The sequence below is a fragment of the Mercenaria mercenaria genome, chromosome 15 (assembly GCF_021730395.1).
Source record: "Mercenaria mercenaria strain notata chromosome 15, MADL_Memer_1, whole genome shotgun sequence".
NCBI classification, from domain to species: Eukaryota; Metazoa; Mollusca; class Bivalvia; order Venerida; family Veneridae; genus Mercenaria; species Mercenaria mercenaria.
The window spans coordinates 36,989,390-37,013,928 of record NC_069375.1 but is presented as its reverse complement, the minus strand read 5'-3'; the positions used below and the strand labels follow the sequence as shown (position 1 = coordinate 37,013,928).

Genomic DNA, 24,539 nt, shown 5'->3' with positions numbered 1-24,539 from the left:
TTCTGCACATTGTCTTGATGAAGTGATCATTTGGCCCATATATCATGAAAATCCCTCAAGGGGTTTAGGAGATACAGAGCTCAAACCTTTGACCTTGAGTTGTGTCCTTGACCTTGAGCCGACACTCTCCACTTGTATTTTAAGAAAATAAGAATGGACATACATTTAAAAGGTGCAACACCCTGCTAATATAAGCAACAAATACAGAAACTGAATATCTGGTAGTTTTTATGTGCTCAATTATAGTATTTTGATCCTTAAAAAAATTCTACATGTAATTTGACTGTTATTCGAAAATTATTTATAAATAATGTTTAATTTATAAAGAAATTGATTAAATTGTGCAGAGGAAGAAATTTATAAAAAAGAATTAATTCCAATTATGAAAGAGTTCCTTTATATATTTTTCGCTTATCACGTCAGCTTTTCAAAATCATTAAGCATATAAATGTCCCTTTGTGTTTAAATGACTGCAAGTGTTTATTTTGACAATGAACATATTCAGTGACCTTACACCAACTTTTTTTTAAACAAGGCTATCCTGTTACATTCATTCATGCATTCATTCATTCATTTAGTTTTTTTATAATGGTTTAAATTGACTTGTCAAATTAGACATAGCTTCATTTTTCAAAACCAAAACTGAAATGATTTTTATCTGCATTTTCACAATCTGATCTGTCGTATTAATTATGACTCTTACAGCAAAAATATCAGGAATACTGATTTGTCATTTAAATATGTTTAAAGGAATATGAGTTTAGAAACTGTCATGGAATGATGTAAATAGGGTGGAATTAAATGTTTATTTTATTTCTGCAGAAAGTTATAAAAAATGTTTTCCTGGACTTCAACGAAACACATATTATAGATATAACCAATGAGTTACAAAGACTCTGAAACTTCATAAATAAAAACTTCCAAGAGTATTATTGGAGTATTTGCCCATTAATTCAACAACTGCGTATATATCAAGAAATTTGTTCATTACAATTTGATTGGTCGATCCAGTTGTATTAACCTTTAATCATGTCACTGTCGTCACGATCTGTGAAGACTCCTAGTGTAAAGAAAGTGTCCTTCCAAGATACAGTACAACATAGTTTTGTTAAAGAGTCAAGAAAGGATGGAAGCAGTGTCGAAATATCAGAACTTTTTCCTAAAATGGAAGTTAAATCGATTTTAAGGAGAGCAACTCTCGCACCAATGTCAGAAGAAGCGAGGAAGTTCTTGAATAAAAGACGTCGGAGAAGGGAAAACATGAAAACAGAAAATCCTGAAGTTAAAATTAGAAATTTATCATTTTCTCCACCAAAGCAACCTACAGAAACATTAGCACATGCTATGTTCAGATCTATGACCCACAAACTACCTAGTAAAAAATCGAAAGTCATTCTGCCGAGAATTGCTCTAGTTACTGAAGCGGATGAGCAGATGCGTTACGAAACTCCTCAAAGTCTTTCTACAGCCAGGTCACACCACTCATTGCAACGTTTTTCATCCCTTCAATTACTTACACCAAGAAACTCTTCAGTACAAACATCTTTCGATATGAGTTTGCCATATCCCGAAATAATGACCAGTTCTGCCGAAACTAATGTGATAAACTTTGACAGAGAATGTGGACTGTGCCGACATAATTGGAGACATCGCCGTCAACCCGCATCTGGCTTCTGTAAATTCTGTGATGAGTTCCTGTGTGCAGACTGTGTCCACAACCACCGTGGGCGACTGACGCGCCTTCATCCGATGGTCGTGTTTTACTGCGAAACATGTAAAGAAATGAATATACTTAACAAGAAAGGATCGGGTTACTGTATAAAGTGTAAAAAGTTTTTCTGCTCCATTTGTGTTGTCCTTCATTGTTCAATGAACAGTCATGATGTGCTGGAAGGAAAAGATTTGCTGGATGTAACTGATGTAATGATAGGAAAATAATCTGTTAAAATTTGCAGAATTGGTTAATACCATGATTTATGTCTCGATAGCAAAAGGCTTAACATTACTTTTCCATCAGATAACTGAAGTGCTATAGACAAATGACAGAAACAGCTTCTTTTAATAAATACACATTCTGTTACTTTATAACAGCATGTTTTAGCAATAAATATTTGACCAATAAAGACTATTCAAAGGTTTGAACTTAAGACAAAAACAGGCATATAATTAAATGCTCTAACTTCAGTGGAGCTGGACAGGTTATAGGGCAAGACACCTTGGTGCCGATCATTAAAAAGCTGTTGTCACCTCAATGGTAAAAATGAAGATATGCTTCAGGTTTTTTTCCTTTCTTCCACAGGAGTTGACACATTCCATGCTCGATTTTCATCCCAAAATCATAGATACAAGGATTTAAATTGTGTTCTTTGCAATCTTTTTGTCTTGTAAGTCACGAGTCCGAAACATAGAAATGGGTAGTAATAACGAAATGGTTGGTCATCTATCCCAGACTATTATTGCCTTTAGAAAGATCAAATTCTTTAACCTCCTGGTGGCAAGTGATTCTTCCCTTGCGACCAGTACAGACCATGATCAGCCTGCACATCCATGCAGGTTGATCTTGGTCTGTAACAGTTCACTATTTAGTCAGTAAATTTTCAGTGAACACCCCTTCAAATGTTAAATGGCACTGCCCAAATTGAATTATGGACCAGCCCATTTTAGAAATGTTAAACAGAATCATGGAGGTCATTGGTTCTATCCAGCCGGCAGCCTTTGATCAAAATAAAACTTGGGAGGGACTATCATTTAAGTACAGACAACCACTAACCAACAGCTTGGTTATACAAATAGGCATAAGTGTATCCCATACTACAGTAAAGATTAAGCTTTGTAGGGTACAGGCCCTTTGGAAGGACAAAATTATCATCTATCTTCAATAGATAGTCAAAATACGACCAGCTGCCTCTACAGAAATTAAAAACCATGCACTCATTGTAGCCAGGATCCTAGGTTATAAACTCCCCCTCCCCCACCCCCACCCTCCGAGACTGAAGGCCGATATGAAAACCTAAAAGTCTGGTCAGTTGAATTAGAGTTCAATCTAGAAATTGACTAAAGATAAAATTGTCTTCCTTGACTGGTCTCAAAACTTTATATCCTTGGACTATGACAGCAACACAATAGTGAGACATTTATAGATTTTGGATTGTATTCATTAATTTAATTAGATCATAAATATAACAAAATCTTTTAACAGTAGATTTATTTATTTTGTATACTTTCATCACAGATATGCAACTCTGTTTCATATACCTCAACACAGTATTTGTTCTATCCTTTTGTGAATCCTTGCAAAACTATGCAAAAAGGATTTAAAAAATTGACCACTCTCTTGAGTTGCGAATAAAGAAATCAAATCAGAGATTGAGTATTGTCCAGAAGGTTCAACTGATTTTTTTTGACAGATCTCAAAGAATGTGATCTCCTTTTGACAGCTAAGTTCAGTTATTTTCATGATTTTGTGGCAAAAATCCTGCTTCCTGTTAATCATCATTTCAATAAAGTAGTCAATGATCATTGGTAGACAATGATTATAATATAGTGTGCTTATCTCGAACTCAATTTTGTTTGGAATACTCTGTCTCACTGGTGAAAAAAGTTTTATACAATAGTCAAACATGTACCAAACACCTCTGAACAGAAACCAACTGGTTTTAAACATAGTTCAAATACAGACCAACTGCAAGGAAAAGAATGGTTTTGGGGTCTTTTTAGTATGTTTTTATACAAAAGTTTGACTAAATTACCATGAACTATTCAGTGATAAATATACATTATCTTAGGAAATTAAAAGTCCAGAACATTTTCAAGACATTAAGTTTTCCAGCTATAAGCCTGAATTCTTCTTCCCTATAAGGTCCATGGTACTGAGCTAACTGCTAGTAGTATGGCATCCATATCTTCACAAAATCAAACATTTAACTTGAAAAAAATTTTTTTCTACATTTTATTAGATTTCAATGTTTAATGTGACCTTGACCGTTAAAGATTCAAACCTCTGTTTAGTATTTTTATTGCTTTGTCATCTGTGTTGTGAAACTAAAGAAAACTTAACAAAATGTCTAAAACTGCAGCAGTTTTTACCTTCTACAGAACTATATCTAAATTTCTGTTATAAATCTCGCAGTATTTTGCACATTGTTAGAACATGAGGACCAAATTTAGTAATTTTACTACTAAGCAAGATCGTACCCTGACAGTGGGTGATCTATTCCTTCAGTGATCTAAGGGAAGTAACTCTATACAGTACTACCTGACAGAGTATCATTTCCTTACAGTTTTTGAAGTCTGTCGAGTCACAAAAGCAGAGGACAGGTAAACGTACTACTATTACAGCACACAAGTCAACAAGCATCATTTCACTGACAATATCATTACAACAGTGTCCTTTTTGTTTTTCTCATCTTCCAAACAAGGAAAATCTTCTCTTGGTTTTGCTCTTATTTAAAAGCATGTTTTGGATATTATCTAAGTCAGGTAATTTTTTCAAAGTTCCATATCCAGCAACAGCTGGTTTTGTTTTCAACATTCTTTCTGCCACTCTGTGTATATCCTCTGATGTTATTTTCCCTAAAAAGTGAGAAACATAAGTAATGTTAATTACACTGTTATAGTAATATATCTGTAACACTACTCCATTTTAACATATACTTTGTACACTTATTACATCAAATTATGATTTAAGGTTACCGATTTTTAATAAAGGCTGCTACCCCAAAAAGCCTGCTTCCAGAGATGTGCACTTAGCACCAGCAAAACTTCACTTGGTACACCAGAGACAAGCCCAATTCACTGATTTCATATACATATTAAAATACAGTTTGTCAGAACCTGCTTTAACTGACATGACAAAATTTCTTACTGCTACGAGCTTATACCATGATGCGACTGACAACTTACCACATGCACTAAAGACGGAAGATAGAGTAGGAACATTCTATTTTGTTAGGTTTAAAGTCACACCAACACAATTTCAGGTCATATGATATCTTTCAGGCTCTTCATGGTGGAGGAAGACTCTAGGTGCCCTTATGACCTTTGAGGCAAAAGCATGCCACTGAGCAGAACCACTGACCTGTGAACCAGCTGGATGCCTTTCTCCCTTAAATGAATTCTACACCCAGAGTGAGGTTCTAAACCAACAGCGGTTAGGGGCAAGTGGTTTGAGCGCCGTCTTTGGTATGTACTGATCCTAATATGAAAACAGAGCAGGTTCTAATTTGTTTTTGTAAATGTCTCAAACCAGACACCTACCTATAAGATCATAATAATGTTCTGGTTGTTTTCTATGGCCACTAGCTAGCACCTGTCTCCCTACATCCTCAAACACCACAGGTCTCTGTTCCAAGTTCATCATCAACATTGACTGCAGCTGGGTCTTGGCTCGATTTAATTCGACCTGTAATTGAATTAAAATTTGTGTGGCTACAGCCAATGAATTAGTATGGACCTAAGGCTGCTAGAATAACATGTTAGGTTCTTTAACATCATCTGTTGTCTAGTAGTGTATTTTTGTTAATGTTAATAATGTAGCAGAGGCAAGTAATGGAAACTTTCGATTAAATAATAACGCAAGAGCTTTATCATCCCCATCATTAAACAGTCAATTTCTTTTCATACATTAACAGAATAACAATATAATTTTGCAGTGAATTGATCTTACCCTATCTTCTTTGTCTATAAACATTTTAACTTGCATGAAATTTTGTTCCATCACCATCACCTAAATCAATATATGTGCATGTACTTACATCATGTATAGTTCCTGCGGTCTGTGCAAGCTCATGTGAAATTACCTCTGCTAATTCTCCAAGCTGTGATATAAACAAAATATGATATGAGCCGTGCCATGAGAAAACCAACATAGTGGGTGTGCGACCAGCATGGATCCAAACCAGCCTGCGCATCCACGCAGTCTGGTCAGGCTCCATGCTGTTCGCTTTTAAAGCCTACTGGAACTGGAGAAACTGTTAGCGAACAGCATGGATCCTGACCAGACTGCGCGGATGCGCAGGCTGGTCTGGATCCATGCTGGTCGCAAAGCCACTATGTTGGTTTTCCCATGGCATGGCTCATATACAGTATAAAAGCAAAAACATGATAAAAGTGTCAATCTACTATTTGGTGACCTTTCCATGTATCATACTAGCTTACACATAATAGTTTAACCAAAATATAGAAAGGGGTATAATTTTTTATGCTGTAAGTCACAGGTATAGGACCTTCTCCAGAATACTCATTAATGAAACTGATGCCAAGAATTAAGAACAGCAGTTCTTCACAAACCTGATTATATGTGAAACTTTCATCAAAATTTCTAACTATAAAGGTGCATAAGCTTGCCAAAATGTAAGACCTGCCATGTATGGTCAGTCACCCAATGACACCAAAGACGTGTGAAGAGTTTGAAAACATTTGGTTAGGTAGCTTCTGAAAAAAAGTTTGCATGCAAAACTTTTGTAAAATTTCCATATTAGAAAGAGGGATAATTTTGATAAAATGTAAGCCAGAGTTATAAAACCAGTCCTGTGTGATCATCTCATGAACCCAAAGAATTGTGATGAGGCTGAAAGCATTCAGTCATGTAGTTTCTGAGAAACCTGCTTACAAACAATACTTACACAAAATTACTATTTTAAAATTTTGAAAAACTACAGAGTTATGCAACTTGAGCTGTGAGGTCATTTCAGGATGCCAAAGGGATTGTGAAGTTTGAACCATTGGCAAAGTAATTTTTGTTTTGTTTGTTTGTTTTGGGTTTAACGCCGTTTTTCAACAGTATTTCAGTCATGTAACGGCGGGCAGTTAACCTAACCAGTTTTCCTGGATTCTGTACCAGTACAAACCTGTTCTCCACAAGTAACTGCCAACTTCCCCACATGAATGATCAGAGGTGGAGGACTAATGATTTCAGACACAATGTCGTTTATCAAATAGTCACGGAGAACATACGCCCCGCCCGAGGATCGAACTCGCGACCCCGCGATCCGTAGACCAATGCTCTTACCTACTGAGCTAAGCGGGCGTGCTAAGTAATTTTTGAGAAACATGCAAAACTTCTATGTTAAAAAGGGGCACAATTTTGACAAAATATAAGGGTAGAGTTGAGTTGCCTTTGAGATTATTCAATGAATATATTGATACTGAAGACATGTGTGAAATCTGAAAGCATTCAATTTCGTCTGGTAGTTTTCCGAGATGAAAAACTTTGACCACGATAGTTAAATTTGACAAAGAATAAGCTAGAGTTATGTAACTTGTATTGTCGAGTTATACTGGGATACCAAAGTCATGTTTTAAGTTTGAAAGTATTTGACTTGTAGTTTTTGAGAATGACATGCAAAAAATTCCTGATAATGATGCTGACAAAAGGCTGATTAAAACAGTTGTAACAGTCGAGTTAAAAGCGTGTCAAAAATTTCTTCGAAAGGTTTTGCAGCTAGCACATTTAGACGGCAATTAAGGGGCAGAGTACTATACCCCTAACAGTAAGGTCAATAGTTCAAGTCCCATCAAAAGCAAACAAAAGAATCTGACAGTGGTCACAGCAATCATTAACTACTGTACATGGGATGAAGTCAAAGAAGCACTGAAATAGATGTGAACATGTTTTCTAACTAATCACAGATTTACCTTGCTGGGATGTGAACTAGCCTGTATCACAAACAGACCAGTGTCCTCAAAGGCATGGTTCATTGCTGTGGCACTTTCTATCCAATGGTGCCTGCAGAAAAAATGTATCTAATTTACAAGAAACATCTAGTTGTAATTGACAGGAATGAGTCATAAAAATGCTATATATATATCCATTTCCATTAACTAATTGTTGTATCCATTTTCAATAACTGGATATATAAATTAAATTTTGTTTACGTACACCTGGAAAGCACCAACAGATTGTAAGGATCTTACATGCCTGTCTGTGTATGACAGGGAATTCTCTACCCGAGGGGCAGTATGAAATGAAAGCCAAGCATTAGAAAGGTTTTCAATCCATGATGTCCCCAAGGGATGAGATTTTTATTCACATGCAGTCATGTAAGATCATACATTCAAACAGATCATGAAGACAAATAGATCTGGGTATTTCCTGACACAATGTATATAGTTTATGTCATTATAGCATTAGTCTTATATGACATCTTTTCTATTTCAGACAAGGTTTTTCCGTATGGAAAGACAGACATATCTTTCCCGTGCAAGTGATCTGCCAAATGTATACTTTTCCCTTCAGATAGGCAAGAATATTTCATTCCATTTCTACAACAGTTGGAGGTCACCTTTTCACTAAAAATAACTTTTTTTTTTCTGTTTGATATTCAGATGTGACCAAATGCTCGAAGTATTATACAGAAAAAGTTTGAATGCACAAGAAAAAGACAGACAACTTACTGATTAAGGACATTCAAGTAAAGTCGAGTATACATCCCCTTTCCTGGTCCACCAGCAGAGAACGATCCGCCCCCTCCTAGTAACATGTTTAATACACAATATCCTACAAAATCATCGTCTTTATGTGAGCAACTTTCTAGTCCAATCACTAAATGTGCAAGCTCTGGCATTGGAGTTGGTCCAAGACTTACTGACGATAAATCTACTTCTTCCTGTAATATAGACAATAAAATTACAATGTAGTTAAAAAAATATTTTTAGGGAAAACAAGAAGATAGCAGAATACAAGAAATGTAAAATTTGCACAAATAAACAGTTGAAAAATTTTGAGTTACAAGGACAGTATTTCATAGGTCATACTGTCTTCACTTTTCATAACTGTGATTAACCATGTGTTGTAACTAATAGAGTGTTTAACTAACTTTCCAATGAAGATATCATACAGACAAGTAATGTTTACTTAAAATTTCAATTCCTTATATTTTTTTTCTGCATAAAACAGTGACAGGTTTGTTAAAATTACCTTGACCTTGACATTATCATTTTAATTCTTCTATTTTAATAAAAAAAGTTTGAAGGCGAAGGTCATATGAGAGTCATAGTGGGTTTGCGACCAGCATGGATCCAGACCAGCCTGCGTTTCCGTGCAGTCTGGTCAGGATCCATGCTGTTCGCTAACAGTTTCTCTCATTGCAATAGGCTTTGAAAGTGAACAGCATGGATCCTGACCAGACTGCGTGGATGCGCAGGCTGGTCTGGATCCATGATGGCCGCAAACCCACTACATTGGTTTTCTCATGGCTCTCTTAAGGTAGCCAAATTCCTCGTCATCTAATTAGTGACGCGCATGAATGGATTAAAGAGATTCCCACTGTCCCTATCTACTATCTAGCGAAACCACAGCTTGTTTAGATCAGTTTGTAGGTTTTGCCACAAGGATTGTTGAGTGTCATAAATCGGGTTATAAATGTGGGTTGTAGGTAATCTGGTTCATACAGATGGACAAACAGTTCATTGACAATCACTACAATCATGCACAGGGGCATAAAAATTGAACATCAAACTTACAGTAACTAATCCTCCTGTGTACTGTGCTATGGAATCGTCCATGCCTTTAGATGGATCTATTACAGTTTTGTTCTCTGTCCAGATTGGTGATTTAGGGGTGAAATATTTTTCTGCCATACTGACTAGCATGTCATGATCCATACCCACACCAGCCAGTACTATTCTCTTTGGATCATAGAAACTGTTCATGTAGGTATAGAGGATATTGGGGTCTATTTTGGTGATGTTATCAGCAGGACAGATCTTTGGTAGGCCGAGAGTATTACTTCTGTAACCAGCCTGAAATGTTGTACACAGTCATACAATTTATATAAATCAACAAAAATACTCTGAAACACAGTGCATTTTTTCTCTGAAGTTTATAAAGATTTCATCTGGAATAACAGCAAACAATTTAACATTTTTATCAAATATTATGCGGTAATGTATACTGTTACCACATAACAGAGGTTGTCAGGTAACACAGGTTATCAGATAAAGGAGGTTGTATTAGCTATTCTTCCACTCAAAATACTTTCATTCAAGGCCTAGTGTCTGCTGTCGAACACAGTTTTTTTAAAAATTCGTTATATAAATCTTGATAATAAAATAAGTATATTATAAATCTTGTGTTTTCCAACTTTTTTACCAATGGTCAGTATCTGGAGAATAAATTATTTGTCTGAAAGGGCTAATCCAGGAATTTCTTGAAATTAGAATTAAAGGAAAGGATGCTTTGATATGACCACTTTCCTCCCATTATAATTATGGTACAAACCTGCAGCCAACAATTAAAGATCTATTGAAAAAAAAGACTTACTGCAAATATCTTTTCTGTAACAAGAATATCTGGAATTGGATTCATCTTGTGTGACTGTAGTTCAAATCCTATTGTTTGTCGAGCCATCTCCATCTAAATTACAAAGAAGAAAGAACAGTCTTTAACCCTTACCTTGCTAAATTTCTATAATGCACTTGTCCATCTATTAATTAAGACAGTACCATTTCCTGCTTAAAGGGATGCTTACAAAAAAGATACTGACTGAATGGTGAACAGTGCAGATCTTGATCAGACTGCACGGATGTGCAGGCTGATCATGATCTACACTGGTTGCAAAGGCAGAGACAATCTTATCAAGCAAGATAAGGGTTAACAATAAGTGAAAGAATATCAGTTTTGTATGCTTGATCAACAACAAATAAGTATTACAAACTTATGTTCATGGGTGGTACAATTTGTTCAACTCTTGTTTCTAGGACTGTTATTTACATACAGCAGAAATTTGAGAAGCAAAGTTCTATTTTTTGTTTCGTTTTTGTTGGGGTTTTACGTTGCTCTGACACAATTATAGGTCATATGGCGACTTTCCAGCTTTGATGGCAGAGGAAGACCCAGGTGCCCCTTCATGCATTATTCCATCACAAGCAGGCACCTGAACAGAAACATCGACCTTCTGTAAGCCAGATGGATGGCTTCCTCACGCCCCAAGTGAGGCTTGAACCCACATTGGTGAGGGGCAAGTGATTCAAAGTCAGTGACCTTAACCACTCAGCACAGAGGCCCCTGTGAAGTTCTGTAAATTGGACCATTTTCACATATGCTTTATAACTTAGCAAGTTCATAGTTTACAGCCTTATTCATGGCTTTTGGACTTCACGAAATACGTATGTTTGTATTTTTGGACATGATCATATTAATAGTCACAAATAATTTGAATTCCGAGTTGGCATTACTCGTGAATATATGCAAAAATAAAACAACTGTGAATACTAAACAACCTACAGTATTTGCAAGACTTAGTTCAAGTCATAAATTTTGTAGGTTTCAACAAAAAAAACATCTGTCAACTAGAGCTGCTTTTGAGAAAAGCGCATGACTCCCACAACTGCCTAATCATCTGAGTAAGTCTGTCTTTATATACTGTTTACTCACAGAACATATACCTTTGATAGTTTTGGAGTCAGTTTTGGAGTAAATGGCCTTACATTATGTATCTGAGTCAACCATGCTGTTTCACTGGCATCAGTATTTTCGGTAATTCAAGGGCCATAATTCCGAAGTGCCTGGGCCGATTTGGCAAGTTATCAAACTTGGCTGAGAACTTATTGTCAAACACATTTTGTTCAAGTTTCGTGAAGATCGGATGAGAACTGTTCAACTTACAGTGTGGACAAGATTTGTGACAGACAGACACACACACACAGACAGGAGTAAATCAATGTCTCCCACATCACTGGGTGGTGAAAGACATAATTAATAGTTCTGTAACAGGTCCAAAGGAAAAAATCATGAATGAGTAACTTTATTTCTTTTATTATGCATTCAGGAAACTCCTTCTCAAATGTTCTTGGAAATTCATATGCCTATTTCCTTTTTTCTTAAAAAATTATTATTCTGAATAAACTGCATCCATTTCTCCTGCCATGACCTAGAGTCGATATTGGTAGAGAAGCTCTGAAATCTTTTCACTCATTACTCATTATTAAACACAGGAATGGTGAAGTGTATACATGTAGCCACAGAATCAGGAAAATGCATGGGTCAAACTCATAATCTAGCTAAAAAAATCTTAGAATAAACTAAAATCTATATAAAAATCCAGATGTACAAACCTCTGGATCATCTATAACAGGTCTGAATACTACATCTGAGAGAATATCTAGCACTTCTGGTAGTCCTGTGGTCTCTGCCGACATCGCATATATCATTGTATCTCTGTGTTCAACAAGAACTAATTAAAAGCTTTTTCACAACACCTAGAGTAAAACCCTTAATATTCATGACAGCTTCATTTTCACTAAAACATGTAATTTTCATCCCTAAGGTACACTGTCAGAATGTTAAGTGAATCAAAATGTGTGTCTGTTCAAAAAAAGATATATTTCAAATGATTGTAAGTTCTGTTTAGGCTTTATCTGTATACATCAAAAGTTGCATGTTCAAGAAATAGATCATAACTGTATGCTAGAAGACGTGAGAATGAATATTTCTTCTTACATGATTCATGTATTAGTTAAAGCAATAATTTATTTAAGGATTGAATGTTATTTTCCTGTTTTTTATGGATAATAATCACATTGGGACTTTTGTCAAGTCCATGAAACTTCTAGCAGATAATTTACAGGTTTTGTATTATCATAAGACATAAAATGAGCCGCACCATGAGAAAACCAACATAGTGGGTTTGCCACCAGCACGGATCCAGACCAGCCTGCGCATCCGCGCAGTCTGGTCAGGATCCATGCTGTTCGCTAACAGTTTCTCCAATTCCAATAGGCTTTAAGTGAACAGCATGGATCCTGATCAGACTGCACGGATGCGCAGGCTGGTCTGGATCCATGCTGGTCGCAAACCCATTATGTTGGTTTTCTCATGGCATGGCTCAAAATATCAGTCATGAGATCAAAACATAAATAGATTATATGAATTTAACTACATGAAATCCCTCGACATTTTACAATATACTTTTTTCAAAAATAATCAATTGCTCAAAATGCTAGGGGAAAATCAAAGCAATAGAAAACCTGATGACTACTTATAAATTGTGCCGAAACAAGTTATTTCACTTTCTATGGCAAGCGGTGTTTACTGATATACCTAATTTGTATATCCATTGCGGTGGTTAAGAATTTCATTTTCCTTGCAGAAGTGCAGTTATGGAATCTTATGTTGATGCAATGCAGACATTTATTAATATAAACAAAATATACGAGACTCTTTAAACAAGAGCACCGCCTTGCGGGTGCTGACGCTCATCTGATTTTTTTTGTGTAATAGAAATATTGTCCTACCCATGATTTTCTAAGTCTAAAAAGGGCCATCGTTCTTGCAAAAAGCAGGTTAGAGTTATGTTTCTTGATGTTCAGTGTCCACTTATGATGGTGAAAAACTGTTGCAAGTTTTAAAGCAATAGCTTTGATAGTTTATGAGAAAAGTTGACTTAAACATAATACTCAACCAAGAAAATTATTTTCTAAGTTCAAAAAGGGCAATAATTATTGCAAAAAGCAGGATGGAGTTATGTTGCTTGCTGTACAGGGTCAGCTTATGATGGTGAACAAGTGTTGCAAGTTTCAAAGCAATAGCTTTGATAGTTTAAGAGAAAAAGTTGACCTAAACATAAAACTTAACCAAGAAATCTGATATTTTCTAAGTCCAAAAGGGGCCATAAATCTTGCAAAAAGCAGGATGGAGTTATGTTTCTTGCTGTACAGGGTCAACTTATGATGGTGAACAAGAGTTGCAAGTTTTAAAGCAATAGCTTTGATAGTTTAGGATAAAAGCTGACCTAAACATAAAACTTAACCAAGAAAACTGATTTTCTAAGTCCAAAAGGGGCAATAAATCTTGCAAAAAGCAAGATGGAGTTATGTTTCTTGATGTACAGGGTCTGCTTATGATGGTGAACAAGTATTCCAAGTTTCAAAGCAATAGCTTTGATAGTTTAGGAGAAAAGTTGACCTAAACATAAAACTTAACCAAGAAATCTGATATTTTCTAAGTACAAAAGGGGCCATAAATCTTGCAAAAAGCAAGATGGAGTTATGTTTCTTGCTATACAGGGTCAGCTTATGATGGTGAACAAGTATTCCAAGTTTCAAAGCAATAGCTTTGATAGTTTAGGAGAAAAGGTGACCTAAACATAAAACTTAACCAGGCAACGCCGACGCAGACGCCGACAACCTCTCAAGTGATGACAATAACTCATCATTTTTTTTCAAAAAATCAGATGAGCTAAAAAAGAAAAGACATTCCTTTTCTATAACAAATCTATCAAAACAAAGACGCGCTTGTTTTTACCTGATTTGTTGTTGTTGTTGTTGAAAACATACCCTTAAGGTATCCATCTCTAGAGTTACGGAAAATGAAGAAAGTACAGTAAAGTTTAGCGCTCAGTCATAATACCATTTAAATGCGAGTCAAAAATCAAACCTTGAACTCTGGCAGTCACAAATTCCTCCAACCTTCTCCAGTACTTGATTAATTTTGTCACGATCAGCATAATTTGTTGTTTTCTGAAATGACATAAAATCAATCCTTAAATGTATGTAAAATGAGCTGCGCCATGAGAAAACCAACATAAAGCATTTGCGACCAGCACAGATCCACACCAGCCAGCCTGCGCATCCGCGCAGTCTGGCCAGGATCCATGCTATTCGCTAACAATTTTTCTAATTGCAATAGGCTTTGAAAGCGAACAGCATGGATCCTGACAAGACTGCGCGGATGCGCAGGCTGGTCTGGATCCATGCTGGTCGCAAATACACTATGTTGGTTTTCTCATGGTGCGGCTCAAATATTCTAACACAGGAAAACACTACTCACTGCAGCATTGATGGCTCAAGCATCAAGGATGACTCTAGCAATTTATCTGGTGCCCAGCTTTTTTCCTTATATTTTCCACGTTTGGATCTCTCAGTACTCTGTATAAGTGGAGTATTTTTCTCATCTACAATCAGTGTACTTGACATACACAAATAATCTCCTACAGACAATTACATATACTAGTAAATCTCATGTACAATTTGTTTTCCATTCTTAAACTGCTATTACAGCCAAAACCACATGGTGACTAATGAGTTAATAAATTAATGGATAAGACACCAGCACCAACCTTAAAGCTAGATGGCATCCTATAGTTAACATAATAATTCCATCAAAGTAATGCTCAAACTAGCTAAAGGTTGGGTCTGTTATGGGGTTTGTTTTGGTTTGTTGTGTTTTTTTAAGTTACGCCCTCACAATTTCGGTCATTTATAAGGCACCTCAGCTTTTAATGGTCGAGAAGAGTGGATGTTGTGGTCCAATGGTAATACTGTCTGACTACAAAACCAAGGGTTGTGAGTTCCTGCCCCCGCTCCTCCAACTAAAAACTACTAATACTAAGATAAGAGTCCCGTGTATGGGTGTTTTACGCCTGGCATGCTAAAGAACCAGGGAAGCTGCTGGAATTGGAGCGTCTTCTGTATCTTGCACTATCCTCCTACTATCATTACTAACAGTCTTCTGGAGGAGTCGCTTATATGGATTACTGGTGGTGACTAAAAATAAGCTTATATACAAACAAACAATGGTCGAGATTAATGCTCTGAGCAGCATTTCAGGCATTCCCAGATTCTTTGGTCCAACCACTGATTTTCTTCAAGACATTTAAATTGTTTCTCAAGTGTTGACCCAAACTAGACTCGACTCCCACAGTGGTCAACAACCAGAATCACTCACCCACAGAGCAGCCAACAATGGTTTGATCAATATTGGATAAAAAATGAGCCATGCCATGGGAAAACCAACATAGTGGGTGTGCGACCAGCATGGATCCAGACCAGCCTGCGCATCAGCGCAGTCTGGTCAGGATCCATGCTGTTCGCTAACAGTTTCTCCAATTCCAATAGGCTTTAAAAGGGAACAGCATGGAGCCTGACCAGACTGGGCGGATGCGCAGGCTGGTCTGGATCCATGCTGGTCGCAAAGCCACTATGTTGGTTTTCCCATGGCGCGGCTCAAATGCTTTTACCAAGAATAAATTCTCAAGAACAGAATTACTCACAATGTAAAATTCTGTTAACTGATATGATAATTTTGTTTAGAATTCTTCAGATTTTTTTTGCTAATCTCTGTTCATATCGACCATTTAGGCGTAGTCAGTACAAAATCTAGCAAATATCTATAATATAGCTCAAATAAGGAAATTTCAAGGACACTTACACTGAAAGCGAGCTTCTCAAGGAAATGGTTGATACCACTGGGATAATTCACCTCGTACCTGGAACCAGAGTCGATTAATACCCCAACTGTAGAAAACTCTCCAAATTTGTTCTCAGAGGCAACTCTCATACCATTGTCTAAAGTTGTCACCTAAAATTAAAGATTTACTATTAACACACACAATAAAGTTATGAAATTCACTGGTTACAATGTAAAGCTACTGCTCAACTCAAGTTCATGTCAATTGTCAGTCCTGTCCTAGTACTAACTTAATTATAAGAAGTTAAGCAGAACTAAATAATGTTTTTCTTATTTCACCTATTTAAACAAGAGCTGTCTCCATAGGATGACATATGCCCCAGATGGCACTTTGAATGAGTAGTTATGGCCGATGTTAGAGTTTAGGACCTTTGACCTACGGAGCTGGGTCTTGCGCGCAACACATCGTCTTACTGAGTCACACATTCATGGGTAGTTATTTTAAAATCCATGCATGAATGACAAAGATATGGACCAGACACGCCCATCAATGCACTATCATGAAAAATTACCTTTAACGTCTAAGTGTGACCTTGACCTTTGAGCTACGGACCTGGGTCTTGCGCGCGACACGTCGTCTTACTGTGGTACACATTCATGCCAAGTTATTTGAAAATCCATCCATCGATGACAAAGATATGGACCGGACACACCCATCAATGTACTACCCTTTAATGTCTAAGTGTGACCTTGACCTTTGAGCTACGGACCTGGGTCTTGCGCGCGACACGTCGTCTTACTGTGGTACACATTCATGCTAAGTTATTTGAAAATCCATCCATCGATGACAAAGATATGAACCGGACACGCCCATCAATGCACTATCCTTTAATGTCTAAGTGTGACCTTGACCTTTGAGCTACGGACCTGGGTCTTGTGCGCGACACGTCGTCTTACTGTGGTACACAATCATGCCAAGTTATTTGAAAATCCGTCCATCGATGACAAAGATATGGACCGGACACGAAAATTGCAGACAGACTGACAGACCGACAGCCTGACAGACGACGGTTCAAAACATGCCTCCCTTCTGGGGATAAAATCAACAAGTATTGAAAATGTAAGTTTATGGTAAACACAAAATGTTGTACAGTCACATGACGTAACTGAAACCATTAGGTTAATAACTATGAATCATAATATTGGGGGATAATTTACATGATTGTTGGTATGTTTAGTAATCCACATGTTCCATCCAAAGGAACTGAAAACTCCTATTATGTTTATGTATCATTATTATAGTGGAAATCAAATTTTCATCGATTTTTGGTCATGGGGGTTTTGATCAAATCCACGAATTCAATGCCCACGAACAATAAATGATTTACCATTATTTTATGTTACATTAAGTGAAAACTAATAATCCCAGAAATTGCTTTGTACCAAAACACGATTAATGATCGAAATAAATATTTTAAGTAAAACTTTTCAATTAAAGAATAAAACTTAACAATAAAAATAAAATCTTCATTTAATTCATAAAGTAAGAAATCATTTAAATCAATTTAAACGCTTATCACAAAAAAAAAGACTCTTTAGGTATGGCTAAGCGAACTCTCTGGGAAGTTCATACCATGGTTATTGACAACTGGAGTTGATAATGATGGTTCCTAAATTCATATGTACATTTTTTGCTCGCCTGTATTTTGTTTCAACGCATAATTACTATACAATGAAAATACAAAAACCTGTGTCTCGTGTTGCTTTCTGTCAACAACAGCATATTTTGGTGGTGGGAAGTTTGGTGGTGGGGAACTCAGAGATACACTGTTTATTCCACTTTCAATGCTACTTCCACCCTCATTGCTACTGCTAAGATTCCTACGACCACATCGCCTATAACAAACACCAAACATATTAGGTTGTTTACCTGCATTGTTCAGTATACCCCTGTCTGACATAACAAAAAATAAATCTGAAAAGACTGGTCAGAGTGACAACAAGAACTAGCAGGTGTGACTAAGGCCTTTCTCAATGCCCTTATTATTCCACTATTTCTGGTTCCAAGAACTGTCAGAGGAAAAAATGTGCCCAACTATGTGACCCCCAGGGCGGGGCTATATTTGATACTAGGGGGATAATTTGAACAATCTTGGTAGAGGACCTCTAGATGATGCTACATACCAAATATCAAAGCCCTAGGCTGTGTGGTTTTGGCAAGAAGATTTTCAAAGTTTTCATTTATAGAAATCTATATAAACAATGTGACACCCAGGGCAGGGCCATATTTGACCCTAGGGGGACAATTTGAATAATCTTCGTAGAGGACCACTAGATGATGCTACATACCAAATATCAAAGCCCTAGGACCTGACGTTTTGGATATTTTTAATATATAATGCATAATGCAGGCTGATTCTGACCATGGCTGATTCCGCCCAGGCTGATTCGGAACAAATATTTTGGCTGATTCGGACCAAATCCTTTAAATAAAAGTAGAAAATGACCACATATTTCAGCTGATTTGGACCACAAACTTTGATTTACGAGTCAATAAGGACCATATATTTCAGATGATTCAGCAATGTTCAGGAAATAATGTTGATTATAGGGATTTAACTTGAAGTAGGGACGTTTATGTTATAAAATATACACCGTACAAGCAGTTAAGAAGTTTTGACTGGCTAAAATGCATCAGTTATGCATTTAAAAAGCATTTTAATTATTCTTTGCATCTGATATTAAAATTAATACTCATAGCAGAGCTACCGGCGCCGCTTCAGCGTCGCATAACGGTTAAAAGTGTGAAAAACAAAATGAATAAAACCGTGTAAAGAATTACTATCAAGTTGAAAATTCGTGGTACTTTTTTGGAATCAGTGTTGTTCGGGTTTCTTCCAGCACACAATGCTCATAGTAATTAATCAGTAAGACGTCAGTAGACGCTTGCTGTTTACGGTTGACAAAAGCGTTTCGCTTACTGCTTTGAACGTTGAATAAAAATGTAAATGAGCGTCTGATAATAAGAATTTAGTGCTAAATACATTTTCTACGATGAAAAAAAAAGATAAAATACAATATTTTCAATGCGAAACGATTTTCGTCACGCTTCCGTAACTGAAATTTATTACATATACTTATATGTATTTGAGTTGATGACGTCATACTTCAACACTGGTTAGCGAGTTCGCGTTGAAAACCAGAAGTCGGGAGTTCAATTCTCACCAAATGCATTTTTTTATTTCAGTGTTTTTTTTCCATCTCAGTTCTTTTTGTATTTATTCATTTATTATGAGTTTTGAAAGCATTGTAAACAAGAGCTGTCGGAGGACAGCAACGCTCGACTATTCAACAGCCTTGTCGATTGAATGAATACGAAAGTCGAAAAAGGGGCATAATTTAAAAAAAGCAAAATAGGGTTATGGAACCTGCATAGTGCTTATCAGCTCATGACAGTGGACAAGTGTGTGAAGTTTCAATCCATTCCCATTAGAGGGTACTGAGATACCAGCTTACATATAAGAATTTTACCCAAAACTCCTAAGTTTAAAAAGGTGCATAATTTTGTAAAATGCAAAGTTGAGTTATTGACCCTTTGCACTGCATGTCATATCATGACAGTGAACAAGTGTGAACAAGTGTGTGAAGTTTCAATCCTTTCCCATTAGTGGATACTGAGATACCAGCTTACATACAAAACCTTAACCAAAAAATTCTAAGTCGAAAAAGGGGCATAATTTTGTAAAAAAGCAAAATAGAGTTATGGACCTGTGCAATGTAAGTCAGTTTATCACAGTGAATAAGTGTGTGAAGTTTCAATCCATTCCCACAAGTGGTTACTGAGATACCAGCTTACATACAAAACCTTAACCAAAAATTTGTAAGTCAAACAAGGGGCATAATTTTGTAAAAAAGCAAAATAGGGTTATGGGACCTGTGCAGTGTAAGTCAGTTTATCACAGTGAATAAGTGTGTGAAGTTTCAATCCATTCCCACATGTGGTTGCTGAGATACCAGCTTACATACAAAACTTAACCAAATCGGGACGCGGACGCGGACGCAGACGCCGACGCCGACGCATGGGCGAGTCCAATAGCTCTACTATTCTATGAATAGTCGAGCTAAAAATAAAGTCATTCATGTGAAATTTAACAAGTGTTTTGTTAGTGGTGTCAGGTTCCAATATACTGTCTGTAAATAAAAGTTATTTTTAAAAAAGGTTTTGGGATCAGAATATACAGGCATTGAACTGTGAAAAGCACATAATGCTCTTCTCCCCGTTCACATATATTTCATCCACAAGCTTAAAAATCACTGACCAGAGTTTATTACTAGGAAAAAAAACTATTGCCTATGAATTATCAATAAACATCAAAAAGGCTCCTACAACCATTCATATTCTATACCAGTAGTGCTAAAAGATTAACCCTAAAATGTCATAGACTTTTAACTTAGCAGATTGGTAAATAAAACAGGAGTTTTTGAGAATTTTGGCAAACAGTGATTTTCTCTGGGTAACATTCTCATCAACAACTTTTAAAGATGGCTAGTCTTTTGGATTTTAAACAAGCTTTTTACATGTAGATGATTTTCATTTTCCCATACCAGACGTCTATCATAGCAGTATTTTTGCCTTAAAGTTGGACACATTCTTCCTTCTAAAAAGAACCGTAACTTTCTTTAGTTCGTATATAGCATATTTGTAGAGTTTTCGCATGTCAAGATTAAATCATAATGCATTCTAAGACATTCATTCAGAAATCATGAATTATCATCAATTCTTAAAAATTTAATAGATCTTAATGAACATAAACTGCCTAAAACAGATCCAGATAATTCCAGCAGCACTCCTTTAATTTTCAAGGGGCACTGGTGATTTTTCAAGGGAGCTCTGCCTTCTAGGTAGCACCTAAGTTCATATTAAATGTTATTTTTACTCATGATATTACTGATATTACTGTCAGGAACACCTTGGACCGAATAAGCCAAGTAAATTTAGGCTGAATCAGCCATGGTCCGAATCAGCCTGTATTGATTGTATACGAGCACTAAGCAAATATTGCCAAATAAATAAATAAAATGGTTATTGTCAAGTAAATCAAAATGTTTGGTGGGAACCCTCGAATATGTAAAGTGCGAACAAATGCTTTCAAGTAACTTCCGTTTTTATTCGAAATGAACTTGCAAAACTCAGATTTCCGGATAATAACCATATACACTAGTCTAAATAATGAGACCTCGGGCAGACCGATTTTACATTTTGATATTTTACGTTGTCTACCTAGAGGTCTCAACCAGAAACAATCAAAACTGTGGTGAAAACTGTGGTCAATTGAAATTACGATTTATCAGTAGTCACGATTTTTCTTTAGCCCTAACTGCTTACCTGTTGTTTTAAATCATAAATAGTAAATAAAAACATAAGAACAGGACATATTTATCAAGAATTTCTGTTGTAAAAAATTTAAACCTCTAACGTTTCAATCGTCTTCATGTAATGGCGGTCGGAGGCGTGACCAATGAAAACGCTTCGTGTAGTAATGTGTTTACCGGTGATCGGCCATTTTCCGATATGTAGTACACTCGTGTTAAACCTTGGCATTTTTTTAACTGTCATAGTTTGAATTTTTCTCAAGAAATCTCGGTAATATATACATCACTGAAAAGGAAAAATTACAGGCTTTCTGTGTATGTATTTCTTTTTTTTATCCGTTGCATTATCATAACATAATTCCCGCCTAGTTCAATAACATTAAACTTGCACAGGGCGCCTTTAAATATTTGGACGTTCAACATGTCCATGTGTCAAGTTTAATCGAATGTCAGCCATTTGCATAGCACAGATTACGACTTTATTTTATTGAAGTGTAATGTAGAAAAACTCTCATACACATGAAACCTTGGTTTACCGTAACTAAAACTGCACCAACAATCACTTCCCCGACGCATTTCACAGAAACTTCTAGCGTAATTTATTGAAATATCACGGACAATACAACACCGAATAAATATATAGAATCAATTATACATGCTTAGACGAAAACAAATACGTTTAGCCTACGACACTTGTAAAAAATCTGCGGCCATTATTTAACGCATGGGTACAGCCGAACGCATGTGGACTAGCCTTTTAAACTGCTTTGATAGGACTTTACAACTAATTTAAGTAACTTTTAATAAAATTACAACCAATAAATGCTGATTACACCCATCGATTATAAACATATGCATACTACATAGACAATACGTTAGTAACGGGCCGCATTTTTTTTTCAAATCCGACCGTGAGAATATTTTTTCGTCTAAAATTAATCGTTATAATAAAGAAGATTTGACAGTTCGTGTTGTGTTATGAAAGTGAATGGATGTAAATTTCATTTTCAAAGTGCGGACTGATCTTCAATATCTTCAGTAAGACAAGTATGTTCAATGGATGTGTAAATTAGGTTTCTTTGCCCGTTGTTGGTATTTAGCTATCGCTTTCAAGACACTTCTACCGTGAACTTGTAAAACCTTCCGCAAGAACTTTTGCGGAAAGCTCTACCGGGAAATTCATACTTTCGATAAAACGTCGGACTATATGAAATGTCAAAATCGTAAAATATTGAAGTCCGACGTTTATTTATAGAACTAAATTCCCGCCCAACGGATTCCATTGGGTGTTACTTAGGAGAGGACAGTGCTACCACATTTTTTACCTTTTCTGGTTTGTACTCGGAGGCGGATATCGACAAGTCAAAATAATATAACGATATTCAACTCTCGAGTACAATTATTTGGACTACCATATACACAAAGTGAAGGTCTTGTATTGTTCTGTCACTTGACAAGTAGGCAATTTAATTATTCTCCTTTCCTATTTTTGGCAATCATTTGATTCCTTATGTAGTCAAAAACCGATGTCACGGAAATGGGTGTCAGCTCTTTCACTCCCAAGTCTTTTCACTCCAAGGTCTTAATATTTAAACATTACGGAAATGTAAAGGCCGCCAAGTTTCTGTATGCATGTTAACACACTTCCTGTCACCCGTTTGTTTACAAACAAAAGGATTGCAGTATACAAGATATATTAAAGGATAAATCTCCATTCTATACAGTACCTTAATTTTTATTAATTTACCGGATAATCACGAAAATGCATGTCAAATTGGTATTGCATCAGATTTGCAATGATATTACAGTATATTTATTTAAAATGCTGACATATACTTCTTTTTGTATTTTTTTCATTGCAAAATATGGAATGTCAACATAATTTGTTGCCGTTAAACCTGTTAATTTTCCTGCAACCTTGGCCGAGAAAATTTCGGAGCATGCGAGTCGCCATTTTATGCTTGACTAAATTCCTTTCTTGTACCGTTCCTTAATTCCGCAGTTTGGCTATCGTTATTTTATGTAGTAATAAACCTTCATTTTTTTTCTGGTAGCAGATAATCACAAAATAAAAAATAAATTAAAAGCTATCCTAATTTCACAAATTTCCCTATATTACCTGAGTGAGACATAAACACGATTTTCTAACGTATATGGCCCAAAATGTGCGCCCCTGCACAAATGTGTCCATCATTGGCTCTGTGTATTTCTGCACCTTTAAAAAAGAGTAACCACAGTAGTAGAGTAAGTAACCTCAGTAAGCAAATGTATACAGTAGGTTACAAATGGACGCACTTTTGCTGGGGTGCACATTTTGGGCCATATCTAATTTCTAAACTCAGACAGATTCTCAGACTTCATTCCCTGAGTAACATAAGTACCAAAAGGTAGCATTTCTACATATATATAGTAACAAGAAAGTCCGCCGCTTTATGTGATGTTCTTCATGGTTACTAGAGTTAATAACCTTAATAGGCTTCTGGCGGCAAGTGATTTTGCCTTTGCAACCAGTGCAGACCAAGATCAGCTTGCACCTCCGTGTAGGCTGACCATGGTCTGCACTGTTCGCTATTCAGTCAGTGAAATTTCAGTGAACACCTATTTGAACTATGTAAAGCGCCTTTGAAAGTGAAATTGGTCATGAAAAGGGCGCTATATAGATCTGGTATAATAATAATAATAATAAATAATAAGTGATGCTGCCCAAATCGAATGATGGACCAGTCCATTTTAGAAATTTAGCAGGGTAAAGGTTAAGGACTGTTGCCCTTTACTACAGTATTTATTATAATAAAACAAGTTTGTGACAGTCTTTGAACTTTCTGTTACTAGAAATCTGAACGTTTGTTACTAGTAACGAATATATATGCATCTATAGAAAAAACGGGTCAGTATGTTGCACCATGTTAAGAAACGGGAAATTCCGGCCGTGCTTACGATTTAACTAAATCTGAAATATTGAATAAAGAAGTAATGTTGGCTTTTATGAATTTTAAGAGGACAAAATACTGTATAACTGATGGTAACATATATCGTGACG

At 36.2% G+C, this 24,539-nt stretch overlaps 1 protein-coding gene across 1 annotated transcript; it reads right to left on the bottom strand.

Annotated features, from left to right (window-relative positions):
• Window positions 1-3,190: 3,190 nt before the first annotated feature.
• On the bottom strand, window positions 3,191-23,495 carry LOC123551237 (mitochondrial-processing peptidase subunit alpha-like). Its single transcript, XM_045340012.2, has 12 exons — window positions 23,398-23,495; window positions 17,875-18,022; window positions 16,148-16,297; window positions 14,375-14,457; window positions 12,055-12,157; window positions 10,262-10,354; window positions 9,463-9,741; window positions 8,395-8,606; window positions 7,636-7,726; window positions 5,754-5,816; window positions 5,257-5,401; window positions 3,191-4,572 (listed from the first exon to the last, which is right to left on the bottom strand). The coding sequence occupies exons 1-12, from the start codon at window positions 23,451-23,453 to the stop codon at window positions 4,403-4,405; spliced, it is 1,593 nt and encodes a 530-aa protein (XP_045195947.2). The 5' UTR covers window positions 23,454-23,495; the 3' UTR covers window positions 3,191-4,402.
• Window positions 23,496-24,539: the final 1,044 nt, after the last annotated feature.